This window comes from Antedon bifida, chromosome 8, assembly GCF_963402885.1.
Source record: "Antedon bifida chromosome 8, ecAntBifi1.1, whole genome shotgun sequence".
Classification (NCBI taxonomy): domain Eukaryota; kingdom Metazoa; phylum Echinodermata; class Crinoidea; order Comatulida; family Antedonidae; genus Antedon; species Antedon bifida.
The window spans coordinates 19,483,812-19,509,864 of NC_136233.1; the positions used below are offsets into that span (position 1 = coordinate 19,483,812).

The following is a 26,053-nucleotide window of genomic DNA, read 5'->3' on the forward strand; positions in this document are numbered from 1 at the left end:
ATTAATACACAATCCGCTAGACTCAACGACATTAATAATACTTGCAATCGTAAGAAGAGCTCTTACTTAACCGATTCACACTTACAATACAACATGGTTACATGGATATCTACCCGAGATAATTTTACTGTAATTTATTGTAATCGCCGTGTAAAAAAAAAAGATCTGTGTTTATCTCTATTCATACTTCTTCATTTTCAACGTTGTTTGTGCTTTGATATTTTATTCGGACCCCAATGGAAACTAATTCTTTTATAGGATTAATTGGGTTGTCCTGAATTCATCATCAAATGTTTTTCCTTTTTTTTTTTCATTTTACTGTTTTTATGTATGATATGTATGGTGTATGGATTCAAAATAAAAACAAACAAACAGCTTCCAAACGTTCGTACCAAGGTGCTACCAGTGTTATAACACTTATGTTACATTTTTTACGCGTGAATTTGGGCGGTAAGCCTATATCACTATTTATGTCGGCATAAGCATACCTTTAGAATACTGAATTGTGGTAAAAGTGGTAGATTCAAATGACGTTTGTGACATGGACATGTAGGCCATATACCATTACCAGGAAAATGATGTTTGGGACAATCTTTTGATTGTATATAAGCGCTATATAAATCGAACAACATTACATTACATGCAAAGTGGACCGCATTTTCCTATAACTTAATTTCAACCACTGTTTTGTATGCATCTCATACACGTGATATCAAGGGAATTTGTTGGTATATTAAAAATAATTACGTCTCAGAGAAACGTCATTCGATGAGTTTAAAAGATATAAAATGGACGAATGAGAGTCATTATGTTCTAAGTGACTTATTTTTATGGATAAAATGCTCTTTCAGATTACAAAATGTGGTAACAATATCAGTAATGTAAAAATTATACAATGGCGTAAGCGCAATGGAAGATATTTTGTGATGGATTATCTCTCAACTGTCGCTTGTCATTGGTCAGCTCACTTGTGTTGCGTGCGCTACACTACGTCTTTGCGTTGGGTCCTAGTGGAAACTAAAGCTTGGTTCCCACTAGGACCCAACGCAAGGACGTAAACGCAACGCAAGCGTGTTGACTAATGGGAAGCGTCAGTTTGAATAATCCATCGCTTGTCATTGGTCAACTAACTTACGTTGCGTTACGTCCTTGTGTTGCGTCTCTAGTGGGAACCAATCTTTAAAGGTAAAATATGAGGTACCGGTAGTGGATCGGGACACCCTACTTTATCTATAGCACGTGAGTGCACGGACATTCTGCAATGAATACACCGCTACAAGCGCGTAGGCCTACATGGCTTGGTGGCTGTCAATCAATTCAAGTTCATATTTAGTCAAGAAAAAGCAAAATCAGCATAGATTTTACAAAAGTAAAAGACATTATCCGTGATTGTAAGTCCAATTACAAAATAGCAAAACGTGAAACGTACAAGACGACAACGTACTTAAAACACATTTTAAAAATACATACGGTATTTATACAAACTTCAGTTGAATAGTACAGAATATTAGAATATTTTAACTTTAATAAATAATGCAATGTATATATTATAAACGAGGCTAGGTTAACATAACCCAATTAATTTTGGCGCAGGGGCTTCCAAGTACTGTATACTTATATGGTCAATACATTAGGTATTTGTAATCTATTTGCGTTAATAAAGAACATGAAGCGGAATATATAATCATAATTAACTGATATAATTAATGGATAAGATGAATAATAATCCTTTATACCCCCAGAGGGACTTGATTATGTAAAGCAACTTATACCCAGAGGGGTGAATTGTTATGTAACACAATATTATTGATTGAAGCAGCAGGAAAGGATATTTAATCTTAAATAGGAAATTATTTATTATGCAACAGTTCGTCTGATTGGTCAACAAGAGGGCGAGGAACTCGACGATATAAGTACGCCAAGTTATAAATGTTCATAAACGCTTCAATATAGTATACCAACACTGCAGTTGTCAATTCCTTATAGCAGCCTATACAATACAAACAAAACACCTGATGCCCACGTGTGTATTATCGCAGGTGTCGTACTGCGACTTCCATTAGGCAGTACAGATTTCTGAGGCCAGCCTATTCGACGTAACTAAATAGAAGGGTGGACAAGGGTCCACGTGGTAGCCTAGTCATAGGCCTTAATAGTTCACGCACCCCTATAACATAATAAAACAAAAATATATAACAAATCAAAATCAGGACTAACCAATTATTTATTTATGCAAATACGGAAATCGACTGAACAAATTTCGAAATAAACGTAGAGTAGCCTACTCTTCTAATGTGAATGGTTACCGGGGTGACGTGGTTTCATAGAAGTTTAAGCGAATAAAAATGAATGCTATTAGTGCTTTTTTGATATACAATCGAGGAACTATATTTTAATCTTATATATTATTACTCGATCATGAGTATACTGTTTACATCGATATTAAAGAGCTCATTATAAGACATTTGATGACGAATGTATTTTTTTTTTCAAGAGAAAATAATTTACATTTCAAGATACATTACAAGGAACAAGTGTTTAATTGACTTTTGAATGGGATTGAGGAGCTTTGTGATTATTCGAACAAGAATGTTGCCGCGCAACCCCCGCACGCACTTGAACTTGAACACCTCATATAGTTGATTACTGTGTGTGGGTGGTATTACGCTTCATTTGCGCTTAGGTTTGAAATGTAATTATTTCATTGTTTTATTCTTAATTGCATGTTTGTTTATTGTTTTAATTTTCAAATAGACAAGGAACATTACCGTGACATCGAATGGGAGTCTTCACACTAACGTGAAAATTCAGTTCATTATATTGCAAAAAGAGCGTTCATTTACCTCATATATGTTCTTCTAAATTGTTTCTACTTTACCTTTCTGCTTTTTAAATACCAATTAAAAACGCAATAAGGTTTCACAATGTGCGCACCCAAGTGTAAATTTAATTATTATTTAACATATAGTAAGCTAATATGGAAAGCTGAATTAGAACAGTCATTGGGTATAAGGTAATACATTAATAAAATGTAGGAACACAGGGTTAATAGTAATACAGGCACGTTCGTATTAACACACTGCATAATAAATACCCTGTTAATATAGAAATGCGTATTTTCCTGAGACAAATCAACAGTATCTAATGAACTAAGTACACACACGATCTAAATTATGTTTTTCATTTTACTTGTGCAAACAAAAACAAATTTGGAGATAATCTTAAACAATATACTTTCAGGACATGTTTACGTTTAGTCTAGTGGAATGATCGAGCGGTTAATAAATCGAGGGCGCCGTACACCATAGCTAACATCGACACCATAAGCCCAAAGCTCTCCCTGGACCATTTACTTCTGGTGGTAGAACAAGTCGATTTGGATCGTGTGCACCACACCCAGTGCACCTTTTGTTCTGTACTGAACTGGTTCATCTCCTCCCTGTCGCTGTTGACCAGCAGACGACAGAGCACCGTCTCCACACAAAGCCTAGGCGGCCACTTGACGCGACGCAAACAGGTCCAAATTGTCGCAAGCAATAAACTTTCGCTTGTCATTGGTCAGTGCGTTGTGTCTACGTCGTTGCGTTCGGAGCCAGACTTTAAAGCGCGGTTTCCACTAGCGACACAATGTAACGCAATCTACGCAACGTAAGAAAATGCCCTTCCAATAATTGTGTTTGCCCCCGCGCGTGAAATCAAACCTGCGATGTTTGCAGCACTGTTGCGTCGTCGGTTCCCACTTGTGATTACGCAATACAGCACTTTGCGTCGATACGTTGCTGCGTTGCGTTCTAGTGGGAACCACACTTTAGGGAGATAAAAGTCATAATGTTTCACAGCGCTTTCGGGCGATTATTATGCGAATCCATGGTCCGTTATATAACTTGCAGGGGTTGTGTTATGTTTTTTAACCATTTAATATAAAGATAGACATAAATTTCAGTGAAAATGGTTTTTCAACACGTAGCCAACATATAACTATATAAGGTAGAAATTTAGAGAAATTGAGGATAAATTACATTTTTCCCCTAAATATTTAAATTAATTCATTTATTTTAAGAAAGGACTGTCTAGAATAAAAATGTTATTCAACATATGTAATATGGGCCGAAGGAGAAAGAATCATTCTCGTAGTTGAAAGCCTTTATGAAACCCATATTTAAGAACGCAGAATTATAGTATTATGTTACAAATAAAGGTACATAATTTCATTTAAATCACTATCAATTGTTATTGTAATATTGTAATCTTATATTCCTATTGTATACACAACCAACTATTGATTGGTACTTTAACAGGTCTATAAATCTAAATGAAAAGAGACACGCAATGTATCAACATCAAAAATGTAACAATGCTAGAGATATATTTGTTGTTATTCATTTCTAATGGGATACGTTAATTGTAATCCGGCCTGCTCATCTCAAGTATTATCAGCCTAACATTTTAATTTACGTAATGTCATCTTCAACTTGTTTTTCCAATTATCTTGCAAACTTCTCATCGCAAAAGTCGTTTACATAATGTTTTAATCAATGCACTTTGTAGAAAATAATGGAGAAAGCTCGTAAAATATACAATGCATTATTTTTATAATCATCTTCGTGTCGTACACCTTTGTACACATTAAATTGACCCTATTAAGTTATGGCAAAAACGCACTGAAATGAAGAATTTAAATTGTTGGAAATTGATTGTGTCTTATTGATCAATCTATATAGCCGATTACTACATACGATGCATGAAGACGAACATGTTGAGATGATACTGTACACAATACACATGGTACCCAAAGTGAAATCCTCATCGGTATTGGATTCAAAGAAGATTACGGTTTTGAAAGTCAATAACGGGTTTTGGAAGCCAGTATACTTACTGATTTCAAAGAGGCTTACTGAAAGCCAAGGACAGTAATGAAATCAATGGTGGCGAGTAGGCCTACAGTCTAGTACCCACAAGCAGTTATTGGCATCAAGAATGGTATAGCCTATTGAAGAAGGACGGGTAGCAAAACAATGTAAATTTAATTTTAATCGTCATGAAACTGATGAAATTCGGACCCACGTCAGCCACTCAGATCAGGAAAGGTGGAGACAATTTTCGATTCAAATACAGTACAAAGTGTTAACAATCACAAGAGGTTATCCTGCAACTTCGTTGCGGATAACCAATAATATTGACATCTAAAGACAAGTACAGTAAATATAACAACTCCACTCCTAGGAAAGAATTCGCTTCATCATTTTGTCTAAAGTATTTATTAAGGGAATACAAGTTGTGATAAATCATTGTCCATATAATCCATAGAGCATTTCAATCATACTGTATAAACACATTGAATAGATATATCAAGTATATACAACAATTCTCCATGGAGACCTTTGGTATTGATAATCATGTTGTGCTGTTATGCTTTGATTCATCTATCTTAAAACCATGTAGTATCGTAATAAGTATTTCAAATGAAACGTTCAAATTCCATGAACATAGTCAGTTAGTGGCTTTGGGGAATTTTAACAACTGTCTACTATATTAACTGTCATAAACACTTTAAAAGACTATAAAAAAACATTCCAAATTCCATGTATCAATTCATTCAGGCACGTAATCGGAATTCTCCCATACTAGCTGGACGTAACCCGGCGACGTAAGCGCAACGCAAGCGAGTTGACCAATGACAAGCGACATTTCTGATTGCGCAGAGTAGGAAAAAGGTAGGCCTACAAGAGAAAGTTCAAAGGCAAAAAAAGAGTAATAAAACATCCTATGGACATCAAGGCGTCACATGTGAAACACATAGTATATGCCGTATCACGGAATTTGCCTGTTACCGCACTGAGAATCGGCTGTTTGATCATTTTATCTTTTCCGGCCAATAAGTGTAATTGGGCGATTCATTAATTTGAAGAAAGGACGACAAAAATAAATAGGTTCAATCCAAACCATACACGCACAATAACAGCATCTAAAATTACACATCATGGACAAATTGTATATGCCTAAATCAGTATAAATTAAACATTTAACTATTCCGAGATTTGTTTTCAATCTTTAATTCGGCGAAAAACAATTAACCAATATCATCTTTGTCGCCTCCAACTGTCTCTCAATCTGAATCCGTGTCAGCTAGGGATTGTGCTCTGGTAATTCGATAGAAAAGATATTGATGTCTGATATCAAAAAAGACAATTTTTAATACGTTCCAATATTATTAACAACGAAAATTAGCTACTGCAGTATATTAAAAGAAAAACTCAAAACAAAACATCTAGACGACGGTGGTGAGTTGAGAAACAGTTCAGGGTCTAACCTAGTTAGGCACATTGTATAGAAATCACTTTAATTGACTTTTAATGAATATTGGAATTAACGTATTTAGGCCTATTATTGCACACTATTCACAGTGACACACGTGTGATGTCGATGGGCATGTTACCGTCGCTTGGCAAGAAACAGTATCGCAGTTTCTTATTGTTAGACATGACAACTTACGAGAATCGACTGTTAATGTACGATACGAATGACATGATTCGATAGGTCTGAACAGATACTTAAGGTACATGAGTAGTTTACCTTGGCTATTTTATTGCATTATTTTATATACATTATCGACCTTGTTTTATATCTTGTGTATTGTGGTTAAAAGGTAAAATGTATAATCATCACAAGGACTCAATACAATACATTTCTATATTGATGTAAAAGTAGACGAGAAATGATAGTGAAAATGCTTGTCTAACAACCTTCAATATAATAACATTTTATTGTATAATAGGAGGCACATAAGGCATCCATAATTGAATTACGCCATGTACACGTCGACGTTTGCTTAAGATCAATCCAACGCGTAGTCATTGGACTGATGTCATGGATAGTCCTATGCTACAGGTACTACACATGGCTCAAGGCCCTCCTCGACAATTGTAGTTGTGATTATAGAACGGATATTTGGACTCAAAACTGGATGTTCATATCATCCGCGAAAGAATAATTATGTTGGTCTATCTGTTGTGGACAGGGGAATGATGTTTTGTAGCAGCTCATGAAGTGACCTTTATGGGAGAGGGTATTTGTTATCTGTTTAATCCTCTAGTCTAAAACAACTACAATCTAAATTCATTCGTACTTTATTTACAACTGGCTTGTTACAGTAGCATGCCGCATCACCGAACGAAGCAGTGAACGAAGAATATCCGTTTATGCATACGTCATTCAATCATTTATTATTCAATCACCCAAAACGGATTGTAACTAGCGCCATCATTTCATATCACTATGCTCTGTATGTACGTGAAGAGCGCATTAATAACATTGTGAAGCGTTTTGATAAAATTAGCTTCCTAGAATGATATATGATATGGTGCTTGTGACAAATTACATGCTTACAAATTTAAAGCAGGTACAAATAATGCATCCGATATCTTAACTGTTTTGTTTAGTAATTTGTAAATTTGTAACATTATCTTCAAACAGATCATACGAATCTCTAGGTAATCTAATATCAAATCAGAAGTAAATTCTATTTCTTCAGGTGGTTTAATACGCATATAAAACACTCTACCTATGATTAACCCATATAAAGTGGGCTAACCAACTAGGCCACTGAGTATAGGAATGTATGCATGGTTTGTCATGTGTACGGACGATCGTGGTTGCGTAGGTTTTCTATACTATAGCTAATCGCACACTGTTACTTGAGCTACCACCTTTAATTGAACGTTTATGCAGTCACGTCTAATTAGTCACGTATTAGTTGACGCTCGCGGAAATTATCTCCTAACACCCAAGGCTTGTTTTCATCTCAAGAACACAATTATGTACTGCAGTTGCATCTGACCAGGTTTACAATAATCAGACGCTTCTCCGCTCAACCGAACAGTAACAGAATGTAACACACTTGAACAAACACTACAATACATGATGAATTCATATTTAAAATGCGTTTTATAAAATTGTCTTAAAGCGCAGTGGACAGAATGCTACACAACAATATAACTCAAACTGCGCTCATTCGTCTTTCCACGACAGGCGCTTTCCGAAAGCACCGGTGCCGAAAGATGCACTAGAGTGCACATGGGCACGCGAGCTGATGTACGGTACTGAATGGACCTCCAGTTTTAAGATTTACTTACCTAGAAAACATGTTCTACCACCATAGCTATGGCGGATGAGAGCTTTGTGCCTATGATGATATTGTGGCTATAGTTTGCGGCGCCCCAGTGCCCTGACCGCTCCATCACTTATAGTATTGTGTTTGAATTGCAATGAAGTGTGTATGAACACCTTGTCCCCGCAAGGATCTGGTTATAATATTCATTAGTTTTTTCGATTAATTTTGTTTGATTACTTGTCAGTCGTTATGTGTAATTAACCATCAGTTACACCATCTGTTAATCATTCTCCAGCATTTCATATTTTATACAGAGGAATTAATAGTTTTAAAACATTTTGATCATTACGTGTTTATGTTATGCCGTTTGAATGTTAACATCCACAAAATATCCTTTTAAAGTGCTTTAACAATATAAGTGCTTCTATAAACAGAATATTTAGTGATCTTTTAATTCAAAGAATAAGGAATGAAAAATAACAATTGACATTGGCGAATGGCAACAAATTATTTTAAGAGCTATACACTCGGTATGACGGAATTATCGTGTCAATGTTCCGGTTGTCGTAATTATTGTTTGTGATATAACATGGTTAACTCTACCGGACGAGACGTTGAACCGTCTACAAAGAAGAGGGTACACGATTGAAACGGAATCCAATTATTTTTATTATCCGAATTTCTCTTTGGTAAATCCATAAGCAAATTGAGAATTAGTTTAAAACATACATATTTTATTTACGAAATGTACCATGTTATTTATACGTAAATTATTCCAAATAATGACAACGCTAATTTTCTTAATGTATGCAATTTAAAGATCGATTGATTATACAACACAACTTTAATTATACTTCTGAACATAAAAGGTCTCCTTGCAAACAAGAGCAAGAGCACTTGACGTTTTGTCGTAAATACGTCAGAAAATAGCCGCGGTAATTTTGTCAAAAGTCAACTCCTGACGTCAAAGCTCTAAAATTATCCGTATGTCTCGTTGTAACTGATTAATTGATAGATTATTGATAAGGTGCGAAAAGGCACCTGTTGTTAGAATAACGATAGTAGTTAATTTGTATGCCAGACTTATAATTAATCACAAATACATCTTTACATGGTGTATACGTAACGACAAACATTATATTATTCTTTACAATTAATTAGTGAGACTTGTCAAAACGTGAGGTTGAACATACTTACTGTAGGAAATGAGATGCATCATCTATATATATATATATTTATATATGACTCTTTCGACTTAGTTTATAAGCATGATCAGGGAAGAGTGAAATTTCACGATGCACGATGAATTATATAATATTTATCCATCCTTTAATTGGCCAGCAGTTTGTACTCGCTGTTTGATGCGTATGAAATTTTGGTAAATTTGCATTGCGAAAAAGTCCCGCAGCACTAAGGAACTTAATTTACAACGCAAAGTTCATGCTTCACCGCTGTCGAAAATAAGACGTGGAGTTATTACTACGGTACTGTAATGCTGTTGCACAAACGTTGTTAAAATGAACAATATTAAATTCTAAATCCCTTTAAATGCTTTTATTTATTACATTATTGAATTATTGTCCCCCTGAAAAATTTAGTTTCATATTATCTTTTTGTTTTTGTTGAATAAGTAATTTTAATGCCACAACAGTTATTCACTTCACAAAAATTTACCTGAATAAACTGCAATGCAATTTAAAGCAAAAAAATATTCAAATTGACTGGAATTCAATGGGTTTTTGGTTGAATTTAACCGTTTATTTTGTATTTTTATAAGTGAAAACAGTATTATTTTGTTAATTTTTTTTATACGGAAGTGACTAACTTTATGAAAACTGCAAAATGGTCTATTCATTTTTTTTTTAAATCTTCTTTTTTCATGTGTTTGGAGGACAATACATCTTTAACTGTAATACATATATATATATATATTTGGGACAACATTTTGTTTTCAATAAACAATTATTTGTATTTGATTTGATTATTGAATTCCGAAAATGAAGCGTGAAAGTTCCATTTAGGAGAAACCTCTCAGTTATTGGAAACAATTTAAATCAAATAATACAATTAGCCTATTATGGGAAATAATATTTATATAACATAATGCTGAATGATGCACAGAAAGTGTTTTGCCAAGACGATATCATACGTTCTGGGGGGTAAGCTATGTCAGTGGAATAAATCAATGAAATAACTCCACGATTTCAACAACATAGTACTTAATTTAAAGAAGTTAGCGATACGCAGAAACATTCAAACACAATTTCTCTTATCCAGCTGGCCCTGTGTGTCTCATAAGAATTTGACGGATGGAAAAACATCACTTATGTAAATATGTGTATTCGTTGCACGAGTTTTATATGAAACATACAGTAAGGTATCAAAATATACATGCGAGTATTTCTGGCATTTGTAGGGGTATCGAATTCACATCAAATGTGAGAATACAATTATTTACCACTTGAACAAGCAATTTCGACGAAATAAAATCGACGGCAATCAATGCATCGCGTACATTTTTTGTTAGATTTCACGAGCGTCGTTTCGTCCAACTGATCAATCAACAGAAGAATGATAGATTACATACACAAGTTTATTAGCGGCGCTGCAGATTGAATGTGAAAACACAACTAAACTCAAACAATGGTCGTCGCTGGGAATTTACGGATTGTTATCTGAATTCGCTTGATTGTCTGATAAATTTAGCAAAGGAGAGTTATTAGATAAGATACTTATACCACACCAGGCAGTGATAGTTCAAATAGACATAGAGCAGCCAATCGGGTCACGATTTCGTTTTCGTTGGGGACTCCTAAAAGAACTCTACTTTCTAAATATAACTTAACCTAACCCTCTAAATATACAAAAAATATAAAAGAAAAATCGCAACCAACCGAGCTTCGTTGCGTCTAGTGTGAACCGAAGCGGCCTTTAGATAGCAATTTCCTGCAATCACCAGCAATCACCAATAATCAACGTTACATAATTTTTGCAAATCATTATTTACCATAAAAAATATGAATTATCTTAAAATATTATTAGTATGCACAAAGTCTGAAAAGTAGCCTACAATTGATGTACAAAATGGAAATTTTGAAAGAGAGCCATATTGATGAATAAATTTATCTTATACTAACAATCAACAATCAATCATTATTATTTTTTTTATTACGAGTTAAGTCCTATTGATTAATAATTCAGACAGCGTCGGTGGTCGCGTTATTTATTTTTTAGAAAGAGACCGCGCTCATCCAGTGTCATTGCAAAGCTTTAACTCATAACTAGGAATCATGTCACCAACTTGCATGAGTAAACGAGTGAAACTAAGCCGTAAGGTAGTTCAATATAAAAGGAAGTATGTTACGTCGAACTTTCATTCAACTCCGTAATAATCATCGCACTTTGTAAATTCACAACAAACGTTCATAGCCACTTGTACTTTCGTTAGCAAATTTATTCGCGAGAATCAAAGCGTAGCTTATGCGTATAATTATGTTAATTTTTCATATACCCTTTTCAGCGAATTCAAATAATAGTTTCTATATTTTATGAAGCCAAAAATTGAGCAACCAATCAGAGCTCAGAAACTTAGTTATGACGCGTGCATAACCACTCATGCAAATAGAACAGAACTCGGAGAGAGACACGTGAGTTGACAGTTATTCGCTCTGTCACTGTGAGTGTGACGCTGGATTCCAGCAAATAATTCGTCAAGTGGATAAAAGACTTTAGGCGAGATAGAAGTAGAACTACAAAGCAATGTAATGTATTCAGCCACGCTCCAATTAATGTCGTTTTTAAAATATTAGGTTAAATTCTTGATTTTGTATTATGTTATAAATCAATATAATTATATGGGGCGACTTTTTCTCATTCTCACAGATTTCCTCATCTTATCGTTTCAAATTAATTAATTAAATTTCAGTATATCACCGGGCGGTTTAGAATGTATTCTTTGCCTGTGATGTTTATATAACATCATTGTTATTTCAACAAAATATTTAAGATTTATTGTCCTTCAAAAACATAAAACATAAAAAGTTTAATACAATTACACTTTGAATAGACCATTTTCAGGAGGAAATATAATTTATTTTGTGAACTATTGTTTCTTTTTTCTGATGTTTTTGCCTGCCGCTATGATTATATTATTTATGAAAGATATATAAATCCAGTATCGGTCAAATTGTCATACCGTGTCGCACATGTGCATTAGGTTAAAAAGTTAAGAGTGTTATAGGCCCACACACATGTGACACGTGTGTTACAGAATTTTCCTCTCACAGTACCGAAAATCGGCTAATGGAAATGAAAAAATATAATGCAATATTTTAAACAATGCTATATTGTAACATACATTGAAATCACCTCTCGGGGCATTAGATGATGACCTTAATGGTAAAACTAATAATTAATCCCAAGAAATGATATCGTCAGATTGAAATGACTGTTTCTATATATATCTACTATTCTGCTGCACGAATTCCCAATTCATTAGACAAGGCTAAAATGTTGTTTGTTTTTTACAACTTTTTAAGCAATCGGAGTAATCACCTATTATCATAATATTCTCCAATCCATTAAGACGCCGAAACTGTTGCTTGATGTCAATTCATCAATGTTTCTTTTTTACCCAAGAGTCTACGGGAGCACTTACCCAATTAACTGTTGACGCAATTTAACTGTTAGGGAAAAAAATGTTGTAATCAAATCATGTACCGTAGTACTAGAGTTTTTACATGACCTTCTGACTGGCCGATTTTAAGATACAAAGATTGCAGAAACAAGATCTCAATTTTGGGAAGACACTTTTGAGTTTCCGTACTATTAACATCAATATATATACGATTATTATCACCATTGCATTACGAAAAACAATTTTCTCTAATTTTAAATTTCTTTTAAATAAATAATAAAACAATACTGTTGGCCTACGGAAGCTACAGTACATAAGACAGTAGAATGTATACTTGCATGACAATACTTTCCTCTAAACATTAAAAGACAGTCATTGTAAATGAACGAAAGATATTATATTATTACACATTATTAAACTTTTCACATTCAATGGTTAAACTATATCTAAAGAATAGGTAAACAGGGTTTTTGTTAAGACAATTACGCGGCTTTTGGTTTTGGTCTTGGTCTCAAGATACTTTTGAGTCTAGGCTCAAGCTTCCTTGAATTGCGCATACAGTACCGCCGGATATTCCAGGGCGATGCGCTTGGGGCCTGCGCTCCCCCTTTTGATAGCTATTACAATGATGAACTGAATGAGGAACTACATTGATCTGTTTTTTTTTATAAAAATGTTCAACTCGGAGCTATAGACTTCAAGTGAGGCAATGAATATTTTGTTCATTGTGTTGCTCAAGGCGCTTACCGTGCGTGTCAACAAAGTTGACAACACGTACTCAGTCCCGTGTCGACATAAAATCAAATAAGAGAGCTATGAACTTAATAATAGTAACTACTAACAACGTTATAAAATATTGACAGAAAAAAAAACAAATAGATAATTTAAATAATAATAAATAATAATAAACTAGTTTGAATTGTGATATGTCATAGTCATCATGTCTACATGGGCACATCACATTTATTTTTCACATAAAGTGTCACATGACAGTGTACAGACAGAGCTTTAGCTAACATTTTTAAGTGAATGAAAACTGAGACCAAATCCGCGTTAAAAGCTGAATGCAAATGTTAACTCATTTGCAAATACAGTACATATAAATATTTTCTACAACGCATACCGTAACCATTGGCAACGAACGCTCGTAAAAAACTGCTGTATTTCAGTAATTTCCGCTCGCCTGTAATTTTGACATTTGTATTATGGTTTTGGACGTGTCATTGTTTACGGTTTCCGATATTTCTTTTGAAAAAATAACATCGCATTGATCTTCCCTTTCTTTACAAAATGGTGAACTTTTAGGTCTTCACCTAACGCAACTTTTTATATTCACGGTCGATACAAAAAGCACGCTTTTGTGGTTTTTAGAAAAGATAATTATTCTCGTATTATTTGTTTGTTTCCTGTTGACATAAACCAGCTTAAATCTGGCACTATTTTCATCTACAATCTATAAAAGATGACGTATAACATTTAATGATGTTACAAAATATATCAGCTATGTGTGTGTACGCAAGAAGCATGGTCCATATCTTACATACGCCCCGCTGCATTACTCTTCCCGACATAACCACCTCCCAAACATGCCCTTCCTCTACATTCATCCTCACCTACCTGTCTCTTATTATAGACTTACGTGCTATAGGCCTATTACCACTCGCACTTTGACTACTTTCCCTTGTCCATGAGAACCAACCTTTAAGCCGAATTTCCACTAGGCGAATTTGTTTGTGCGAATGAAAAGCGTTAGCTTATACACACATGCGTATTCATGTTTCCATCCCGAATCCCTCTCTACACATGCGTATAAGCTTACGCTGTCGATTCGCGCGAACAGATTCGCCAATCAGCTTTAGTCTTAATCATTCTTATAGACAAGAACTATACTTTTATAGTTCTTCGTAACGTTTTAATATTATGTTCATTGTAGTCCTTTGGGTCTTGTGTGACCTTTGTGACCTTTGTGATCCTTTTGTGATCAATATTGTATTGCAAAATATAATAATATAATATAATAAAAACATAATAATAGATAATAAGTATAAACGATTGACTCTCCTCCGTACTCTTGCGAAATGTCATTGGCTACATGAAATGTTGAATTTTGACATTTATAAATCGCTATGATTCTGAAACATTATATGGGTCACTAGATTGAACTATACACGTCACCGGATTTCACGAAGAATAGCAAAAAACTGTATTAAGAAAAACTTTATTTCAGGTATGAATGTTTGTGACGGAAGTACGGCATATTCTTCTCGATGCCTTTAGACATATGCATATGAGTGCCTATGAGTTTGTATTTTTAGACCAAGACATTAGAATCATTATACTACAGTTATAACACTCCTGGGAAACCCTTACTAAAGGGACACGTCTATTGAAGTGCCTCTCAGGGCACAGTAAAATGTATTCGCAACTTAAAATCGTTCATAATGTTTAATTCTGTAAATCGAAATATACAATGATTATAAGAGCTTCTGTTTTCAGTTTCGTTTCAATAAAAGGTTTCGTCTTCTCTTTTACATGATAAAATATTACCTTGAACATTATAATGACGTCAAAAATGGATCGAATTTCTATATGATGACGCGTTTCAATATAGATAAGTCGCCACATGTTAACGCGTCAACTCGATCCAAAATAGTATTACCAGTCTGTTATTGTGCACTTGTAACGCATTTGAACATTTAGAATTTAACCCAGTTAACACACTTATCACGTCGTGATTCCTCATTTTTTTTTACTAACGTTGCGCTGATAAGAACCAAGCCTTATGGGATAATGTATTATGTATAAGTAATTAAATTTGTATCCGTTTTTGTCGACAGGACCACAATGCAAAACAAGTATATTTCTACTTGATTGTGTATAATCCTGTATAAATATGTTGTTAAATGAATAAATAAATTAATTAATTAATATTAAGGGACCTTTTGTATTATTTTAAGGTGTCCCCTTAATTTGAACATTTAGAATTTCTTCAGTTAACGTATGTTATAATTTAACCCAATTAACCCACTTATCACGTCGTGATTCCTAATTTTTTTTACCAACGTTGCGCTGATGAGAATCAAGCCTTATGGGACAAAATAATATTAAGGGTCCTTTTGTATTGTTTTAAGGTGTCCCCTTAATTTGAACATTTAGAATTTCTTTGGTTAACGCATGTTATAATTTAACCCAGTTAACCCACTTATCACGTCGTGATTCCTCATTTTTTTTACTAGTAAGAACCTATACTGATTACTGATAAGAACCAAGTCTTATGGGACAAAATAATATTAAGGGACCTTTTGTATTGTTTTAAGGTGTCCCAATAATAGAGGTTCTACTGTACACCTACAACAAGATGTTATAGTTATGTGCTATAACTCCAAAATACTACCGGTGCTACAGCACGACTACGGTATAATATAATGTAACAATAATATTATCATTATGCTGTAATACTAAAAATTATTGCTATAATAATAATAATTAATGTTATTTTAAACCGCACGCTTTATTACTACTTATTAATACTGTATTGTATGATATACTATATATTAAAGTTATTCTACTGTATATTTGCCAAACATAGAGATAGATACAGATACAGCAACACTGAATTAATCGCGTTCATTAATGTTCCAGATACTATTTACTCAGGAACAATCACCATCGCTAAATTCACTTTAGTCTCAAATACATAATTTAATTCAATCGCGGTATTAAAGAAAACGCCGTATTGTATACATATTTATGAGACATAAATTGATAATAATACCAGCCGCATAACCAGGTTTGGCGTTTCCCTACAATATGTTTGCACGTACGTGCGAATATTGATTACATATTATAATACAAAAAGCCGGATTGTAAGTCATTTTATTTTATAACAGAATAGACATAAGCTTGGTTCCAAGGACGCAACGTAATGACGGAAGGAGGAAGCACAACAGAAAGATTCGTTGCGTTTCCATCTTGAACGTTGGCATTGGGACGCAAAACAAAGGGAACAAATTTAACAAGCGTAACGGTTATTTCGAGACACATAGCAACGGCGCTCATCCCCTCCTGACTAGTCCGCAGACCATGTACATGTGGACTTGGTGGGGCGTGTTTGAACGGTTTCTGCGTTAGTGAAATCACGCTATATGATACCGTTGGCCTAGTGAAATGTTTTAGTTAATTTTTATTGTTGAAAAGTTTCAAAGTGAGGTAATAAAACTTTGCTCCATCTAGGACCGAACTTTAAATCGACGAAAGATAGTTCCGATAAAAATATATAATTGTTTTTATTTATTCCACATTTATTTAAATATAGGCCTAGGCCTATTTATATATCATTACTGGTCTTTGTGCAAATACTATAATATATAATAATAATATGTATGAATTATCGTATCCTCCCACCTACCGTCCCCTATAATACCGTCTAATGTTGAAGGCAGACGGAATGCTTGGTCATTCAAACTTTGAGTCACAAGCACCTGCCGGCATGGTTACGTTTCCTTGCTGCGCGTTGAAACAAAGCTAGCTGGTTGATCTTCGAACGAGCAACTACTAACTGCCTTTCCGCACAATTCTAAAATTATTTATAAAAAGCTAAACGTGCAATAGACCATTAAATAGAACGAATTTAAATAGAACTACTAACATGCAGTAGAACTAACGAAACGTGGTACGAGATTAACTAATCAGATAGTAATGATACACCTTGGCGTGTAGAATCGATTGAGTAAAAAGAGTCAGGGTACAAACAAGAGTCTATACAGTAAAACTGAATATACAACTTTATAAATTTAAAATAGAACTTTCCATGTAGATTAGAACTAATAATCAATGACACGTGATATGAATTAACCAATCAAATCAGAATAACATCAAACAACAAGCGACTACTACTACCGCGTCAATTTGCAATATAACATGTTTTTGATGGTGATAATAAATAAAACAAGAGAATCAGAGAGTTGCAACCTCCACCAGGAGTAAAACGAGAAAAAGGATCAAGAACCGTGATAAAGATTCGTCTTGCAGTTTTCCTGCACGGCCTAAGTAAAATAATAAAAAGCGGTCCGGATTTTCTCCAAAATTGCATGGAGTCGCCCGTGACCACATATCTATCAGTGGTTATAATATGATGCTTAGTCTTTACGTACGGCCTAAGTGTAATAATAAAAAGTCCAGAAATGAAAGAGAAAGAAATTGGTCAGGGTTGCCTCCAAAATTGTATTAAATTTGGTAAAGATCCGTCTTTTAGTTTTGACAATATTCTGCTAACCAATACACCCACGTACCCAAATCTCAGACAAAATTATATCCTCCTAGGTAATAATGACGCACGAAACATGGTTGTCGCTCTTAATAGGGCCTCAGATTTATAGGTGACGTTTTAAAGATGACCACAATCAAATGAATATAAACGCGCTGTAATTAAGGTATTGTGTTTATTCTGTTTGTAAAATATAAACTCATAAACTTTAATTTGTATTTGTCATTTAGATATAATTAAGTATTGCTATTAAACTGGGACATAAATCGTATTTGGGTATCTGTGACATTTTTATTGTATAGTTTCACCTCTAGCAACAGTTTATTGTGGTTCAGTTTCCATTTAAGTAAACTAATTTTATCATAATGAATAGAATTCATTATACTTACATTCGTCTTGTATCGCTTTTCTTCGTTTGCGAAATGGATGCATTGTCGTTATCATACAGTTAAAGGAGTAGCCCCGGGTTCTAAACCTGTTATTTTTTATATAAAAATATACCTTTGCAACGTTGTTATTCCACCACATCGGTGAACCAAGATGAAAGAGAAATAACCACCTCTTTAAAAATGTGGTGCTATAGGCCTAGGGCTTGTTTGTATGTTTTAAGGTAGGACGTTCACTAAGATTGACTAATTTAAGTACAAACATAAAAAGAACATTCACATTTTGATTTTTTTTAAACAGAATTCCATTGGTTTAAGAATATTATGTTTATCTTTCAGATTCCATTTAAACGGACACGAAGATGTGAATGGCGATTTCGTCATGTTTCATGTTTGTCGAAAACTATAACTCATAGCGCAAAGTGTGTATACCTCTTCTAAAACAAAACAAAAATGGAGGATGAAGAGGATTTTGACTATGACGATGAAAACAGTGCACATTATATTGTGTTGATGACGTGTACGTTTGTGGTTATAGCTATCGTTGGATTGATTGGCAATGTGCTAATATTACTCACTGTGCTGCTAAACGCGTCAATGAGAACGGCTCCAAATGTCTTGCTAACGAACTTAGCCGTTGGTGACTTACTCATTATAGTATTCTGGCTCCCGAACCAGTTTGCCAAAACTATTCACGGACATGAAAACGCGTTGTCGCATTCATCTATGTTCATGTGTTTAGCTTCGGAATCTTGTCAAGTAATATCACAAAGTGTCAGCGCTCTTACTTTGACAGTTCTAAGCCTCGATCGGTACGTGGTCATCACTAGTACGACGGGACGACTTGTCAGTTCACTGCTCAAATTCTACGTCTACGTTGTCATTTTAATATGGTTGCTCGGGATCAGTTTTGCAATACCAATCGTGCAGTTTGCAGAGTATTATCACCTGTTTGACGTCATTAATACAAGTTATTTGACCGAGGAAGATTTTGAAATTCATGCAGACAGTTACATATGTGATCGTATGCCACCAGCGGCGATGAGTAGTATCATCTACGAAAGTTTACGCGTGGCGTTGCTTTACTGTATCCCAGTTTTGATTATCGGGACGTCATATTCCATGATGGCGCGGAAATTGATAGCTAGCCTGAAAAATGTTCGCCGTTTGTCGTCAAGAACGACCAGTCGTAGTCAGCAGACAAAAACACGTAAACGACTGGCGATCGCCGTTCTTGTGATTGCAATCATGTTTGCTCTTTGCTGGTTGCCAGAGATGGTGTTTAACATAATGAGAAGCATTGACTCTGCTCGCGTGTTTGTTTTGGATAACAACGCTGTCCAAGAGTTTGGCCCTTTGCTTGTCTATATCAACTGCTGTGCAAATCCTATTGCGTTGGGATTCACTAGCCTAACATTTCGCAGACATTTTAAGCGTTATCTATTACTTGAGTTTCTTCGAGGTACTCGGATTGATGAAAGCGGCAGTGAATATCGGTTTGTCAGTCAAACATTTCGTATGAAACATGTCAATAAGCACACTGGTATAGAGTCTATGGAATCAACCGAAGTCGATAAAGCTTGAAGTTCATACACAATAAAAAGAAACCAAACACAATACATTTTCTGCGATTTCAAATTCAAATTCACACAGACCGTCCGCAACCGAGTTAAACAAAGAGTACCACGTACGAATAATGGAAGATCCGCCGTCGCATTTGCTACGGTGAAATCAGTTGAATTGCAATTGCGCAAAATATGATAAACTATGACGAAACTTACCTTTTACAATGAGACGCAAATTGTCTTCAGATTCTTTTCTAAAATTATTATTCCTAAATATAAAAAAGAAAATATACAATTATGTTATTTTATTTATAGAAACTGTACAACCTGTTTTTCATTTACTATTAGTACTTTTTATCTACATTTTGTGACACGTAAACAAGTTCCGCAATCAATCTGAACTCCCGATTAAATTTATGCGACTATATTGGCTAATGTTTTGTGCAGTGGCTGTAAATTGCACGTTTGTGATGATGCTAGAGTGTACGTAGGGCCTACTCGGTAATGTTTTTTATTTAAGTTGTTATTTTATTTATGTATTTAGAGGCACATGTGGCTAGGATTACCATGAATCAATGAATCATCACTGTCCTCAGACAGGTGGTAATCCCCAGAACAGGGGGTATTTTGTGAACCAGTTCTCGGGGTAATCTTCTACTCGTCTCGAATAATGAATTGGGTCCTTTAAAGTGCACACGGACACACTGGACCTTGGTTTATAGTTCTTATCTGAATTATTGACGGTTGTTGATCCAGAACTAGGCCTTGAACCCATTACATGCCGATATTGTTGGCTCTTTAGCTGCTGTATAAACGGCGCCACTGCCTTAACCGCTCAGCCATTAACTCACTCGTTCCTCTGTCAACGTTCATCCCTTTTTGTGTGCTGAAACACAGGGGTTACTGTTGGTCATAGCAAGTCAATTTAACAACAGGACACTGAGCACGCCTTGTCAATATAGGATATCGTAACAGTCCTTTGATCTTATGTCTGGCTGCGACAAATACCAACAGTACTGTACTACGTAAATTCTTCGCTGCGTACGGTGTCTGTTAAAGGACGTGGAACTAATCGTGTCGCAGCCACAGATATACCCTTTGATATCCCGAGCCTTCGTCCTAGTTTGCTTACTTGTAATCTCGCCAAAGGAATTAAAAACGATGTCTTAATTATTTTCATAATAGCAAAAGAAAATCGGATTTGCTCACTTTAAAGAACTGAAACGGCAATGGAGTTATTATTCTCATAATTTTTATTATTATATCAATTATTGATTTAGGTCTATAGTATTGAAAATAATCAAACTGAATACCCATAGATGTTGTTTTCGCACAATGACAAGGACTGGATATGACCGAGCCACGGCAAGACTTAAGCTCTGTCTACACAATCAAACTTTATGTGACAACAAAAATGTGATATGCCCATATATGGAGATATGATGATATCATATCACTACCATATTTGGGAATATCACTACTATATTTGGGCACATCACACTTGTTTGTCAAACTAGTTTGATAGTATAGACAGAGCTTTACTTAGCAATATACAAGATCATAATTCCCATGAAGACGACGACACTAAGAGCAATGACGACACACAACACAAGAAATTTGTACAATCGCAAACGGTAAAAATTACTAATTATGTCGCTTGTGATTTGGGCAAATTTCGGGTGTATCTTTGTACGTACGCGTTCTAAAACAACATTGTAAACTTTGTCAAAAGCACACAAGGTTCTGCCACCAATTGTATGTAGGTGTCTAAACAAGGCAATCTAACAACAGGACACTGAGCTCGTCTAGCCAAGATAGGAACTCGTAACAGTCATTTTATCTCATGTCTGGCTGCGAGAAATACTAATAGTATGTACATATTCTTTTTTTTTGTTTCTGTTAAGGAGGGGGGCGTGAAACTGATCGTGTCTAAGCCACAGATCTACCCTTTGATATTCGGAGCTCAGTATCATGTTGTTAGATTACCTGGCCTTGGTGTAACAGGTCAGAAAATGCACATGTTTCGGCACTATCAAAGTGACAACAATAACAATGATAGCAAAAAATATTTTAATCACGCTTAATGCTATTGATTTTCGATGATGTGTTTTATGTATACAGATGGTTGCCAGAATAATAGTAACTGTAATTTAAAAAACTGTTTGTTATCATGATCTGTTATTGATATTAATGAGTCATACAATTTTTTTTCGGAATGTATTGGACTAACTTGAATGTTATTAATAATATGTTGTTAAATACTCTTACCCAAATTTCGATTTGATAAAATCAGGACTTGAATTATGTTGTCTAATTTGACAAATCTTTCTAGAATTCTAGACTGGAGGCGGACACGTGATTTTGGCATATCACTACGACACACAACACAAGAAATTTGTACAATCGCAAACGGTAAAAATTACTAATTATGTCGCTTGTGATTTGGGCAAATTTCGGGTGTATCTTTGTACGTACGCGTTCTAAAACAACATTGTAAACTTTGTCAAAAGCACACAAGGTTCTGCCACCAATTGTATGTAGGTGTCTAAACAAGGCAATCTAACAACAGGACACTGAGCTCGTCTAGCCAAGATAGGAACTCGTAACAGTCATTTTATCTCATGTCTGGCTGCGAGAAATACTAATAGTATGTACATATTCTTTTTTTTTGTTTCTGTTAAGGAGGGGGGCGTGAAACTGATCGTGTCTAAGCCACAGATCTACCCTTTGATATTCGGAGCTCAGTATCATGTTGTTAGATTACCTGGCCTTGGTGTAACAGGTCAGAAAATGCACATGTTTCGGCACTATCAAAGTGACAACAATAACAATGATAGCAAAAAATATTTTAATCACGCTTAATGCTATTGATTTTCGATGATGTGTTTTATGTATACAGATGGTTGCCAGAATAATAGTAACTGTAATTTAAAAAACTGTTTGTTATCATGATCTGTTATTGATATTAATGAGTCATACCATTTTTTTTCGGAATGTATTGGACTAACTTGAATGTTATTAATAATATGTTGTTAAATACTCTTACCCAAATTTCGATTTGATAAAATCAGGACTTGAATTATGTTGTCTAATTTGACAAATCTTTCTAGAATTCTAGACTGGAGGCGGACACGTGATTTTGGCATATCACTACCATTATATGGGCACTTCATACTTTGTTTGATAGTGTAGACAGAGCTTTACATGTGTTCATCTTCTGGAATGAATGAGTGAATGTTGTTATTCATAATTAATTCTTTTCATTTTTATTTTTTAGCTTTATAATAGTTTGCCAAACTTTTTTTTTAGTTATTATTATCCTAAAAACTGTATATTAGTGGACCTGCTGGTTTATAAACATTATATTTATCATTCTGTCGTATAGAGTTTAGTTTATTTTGGAATTATGGAAAGGTAATGGTTTAATTTGCATTGATAAACTGTTTATAAGATGAATAATGTACCCGTCACGAATATAGACATAGCTGTTATGCCTAAACTAAGCTAAATTAAGGTACAGTAAAATTGTGAAATTGTTAACTTTATTATAATCATATTTATTATTATTGATGATGAAAATTGATCGTGTTGTAACATGCTTTGTGCATTATGCGGTATGTCGGCAAATGGTGTTTATATCAGTGTACCGCTGGTGGTGGTAACATAGTTGGTATGTAATGTATCAAATAAACACGTATATATATTTAAGTCTAGTTTTTTACCTATCTACACACTCTGTTCGATCGACAATACGCTGACATACAGATTATACAGAACACTACGACCATAATTCAGTGGTGATGAAGAGAGGCGGCGGTGAGGGGAGGGGAGAATGTTAAGCAACCACAACATAAATCCTTCTTTGGGACGCCCCTATTCGACAACCTCTACTAAGGCGACGCCGTCTCATGAAATGAATGAAGGGCAGTATTTGTTATTATGTAACACTTATGGACAACCCATATTCAGGTGACTATTCTATTGAGGAAACGCCGCTTGATAATTAAGATATCCCTCCAAATTGGGTTCGACACAACTATATTATTGTTTTTAAACATAAAATATTCTGATTAGAAACATTAAAACAAATTTAGAAATTTAGAAAATGTAGTACTAAATACTGTTATGCATGAGCAACGTCCACCATTTTATTTTCATTGCATAATATTATTAGATATAATATATAATATTAGATATAATCGAGAAGTTGTTTTGGAATCAACCGCTGCACACGGTTTTGTAACATAATGATTGACGACGTTACCTGAAACAAACGGAACCTGCGTCTAGTTCTACAAACACGTATCAACAACATTCCACTGCTGTTCTAGATTCGTTGAACGTTGAAAACGTTGATTACACGTCGATTTGTGAACACATTATTGTGTTCTTTAAGTGGATGGTATGGACGTTACAGGTGGTGTATTGTTATCTTTAAAATTCTTAAGAAGCACGTCCAACGTTTTAAAAATGTTTGCATGACATGTTCTGTTATTGTATTCCACCAGTACTACATGATAATGACATGCAATAGTCATTATTATACAGTTCAAAACCTATCCTAGTTTATGAGAAGCCTCTGCGGAGCATAGTAATTAATATTAAGTATAATGCTTGATACAAACAATTATTTTAAAATGACATGTTTGTTTTTAAAGTCAAGTTAAATTAGTATGCAAGATAACTAGTGTGACTCCTAACTTATCGAACTACATTAAAGCACACGCATTTCCTACTGAATGTAGGCCTACACGCGTACCTAAGATGATTGATTAGTGACACGGTGAGAATTGCTCCATTCGCCATTGGCTCATCTTGGCTGGACCAGACCGGCCTACCCGTGAGAGCCAGATTTCTTTCCTATTAAATCGTATGAACAAAGTTTCAATTCATGCTGCGTGGGTTTTTATCAATAACACGAATACATAATGTTCTAAGCTACGACGATGAACATTTAATAAGATTATCTTGATTTGAATACTTACTCAACTTAGCGTTGTCCATGATGCTACATGCTCGTACCGCGGAAATCAAATTATTTGTTTATAAGTGTATGAGGTGCAGATAATGCCAAATATAAGGTTGTAGTTTTGTCTTATATAAAGTTAATCCTGACCGTAAAGATTGCTTTCCACCTATACTTCCATAGCAGCTCAAAGCAAAATGCAGAAATAATAATAATAGGTTAAGTTTAGCAATTAGATTTAAAGGTTTTATCTCGTCCCTTCTGTTTTAATCTATGGAACGCTGAGCCACTCGAATGCTGATTGATGTTTTGGAAATAATAAAGTTTGTCTTACCGGTATATCTTACGTCTTATCAGATAATCATTTGTCATAAAATATAGAAATGTTTACCCTAATATATGTCACCACTTGTCTCTGCCTAATATGTTAAAAATTACATAAAGAAATGTATAATTATAACTAATGGAAATTGTACGCATTCATCAACCTTCTTTAATAAAAAATAATATATCTTTATAACATCAATCGGTGAAAGAAAAATATGATTACCAACGACCTTGAAGACAGATCATGTATTCTGGCAATATAATCGTACGTTACATAAGATCAAGTTCATCAATAATTTTGGAAACATTTTGCTTTAGACAGCTGGAATCGAAAGAGGTGCCACTGGAAAAGAACACGTGTGTATAATGCGTTCAGGCTTACCGTTAAATGCCTCTCATAGAACATCATTTTGAATAAACATCCTGGCGCCTTTATTTATTTCCTCGAATAAACACCCCGCCACATGCATTATATACACATTATTGTATTAGAACACACTTCTATTTGTAGTAAACGATTGACATGATCTACAATTTACCAAACATTTTGATACAAAAAATATCAAATTAAAAAATATATAATATTAATTGGGTTGTATTTTTTCATATCTAGGGGGTATTTATTTGATTATAGAGGCCTATATGTTACCATTATTATACCGCCAAAATCTCGAATAAACGACCCAATAAAACCGTATTTATCTACCCATGTAAGTTGTTTCGTACTCACTAAAGTTAGCGGAGCGGTAACTGTGCCCAATTTAAGGTCAATTTACACTGAGCGGTAACGATAAACG

General features: G+C 34.6%; 2 protein-coding genes and 1 long non-coding RNA gene across 4 annotated transcripts in view; 2 read left to right on the forward strand and 1 right to left on the reverse strand.

The window, feature by feature from the left end:
- Positions 1-23,652, forward strand: part of LOC144849723 (bombesin receptor subtype-3-like) — a 48,189-nt gene extending 24,537 nt beyond the window's left edge. For both annotated transcript variants that reach the window (XM_078706748.1, XM_078706749.1), the window contains exon 2: positions 18,738-23,652. In XM_078706748.1, coding sequence (XP_078562874.1) covers positions 18,852-19,982 — 1,131 coding nt within the window. In that variant the 5' untranslated portion in view covers positions 18,738-18,851 and the 3' untranslated portion in view covers positions 19,983-23,652. The remainder of the gene's footprint in view (positions 1-18,737) is intronic.
- On the reverse strand, positions 1,508-25,012 carry LOC144849732 (uncharacterized). Its single transcript, XR_013613994.1, has 3 exons — positions 24,949-25,012; positions 20,180-20,232; positions 1,508-2,167 (listed from the first exon to the last, which is right to left on the reverse strand). It is a non-coding gene; the product is annotated as an uncharacterized LOC144849732 (long non-coding RNA).
- Positions 5,510-26,053, forward strand: part of LOC144849726 (putative aldolase class 2 protein PA3430) — a 98,308-nt gene continuing 77,764 nt past the window's right edge. Inside the window, exon 1 of the mRNA XM_078706752.1 lies at positions 5,510-5,520. The gene's annotated coding sequence lies outside the window, so the exon portion shown is untranslated. The remainder of the gene's footprint in view (positions 5,521-26,053) is intronic.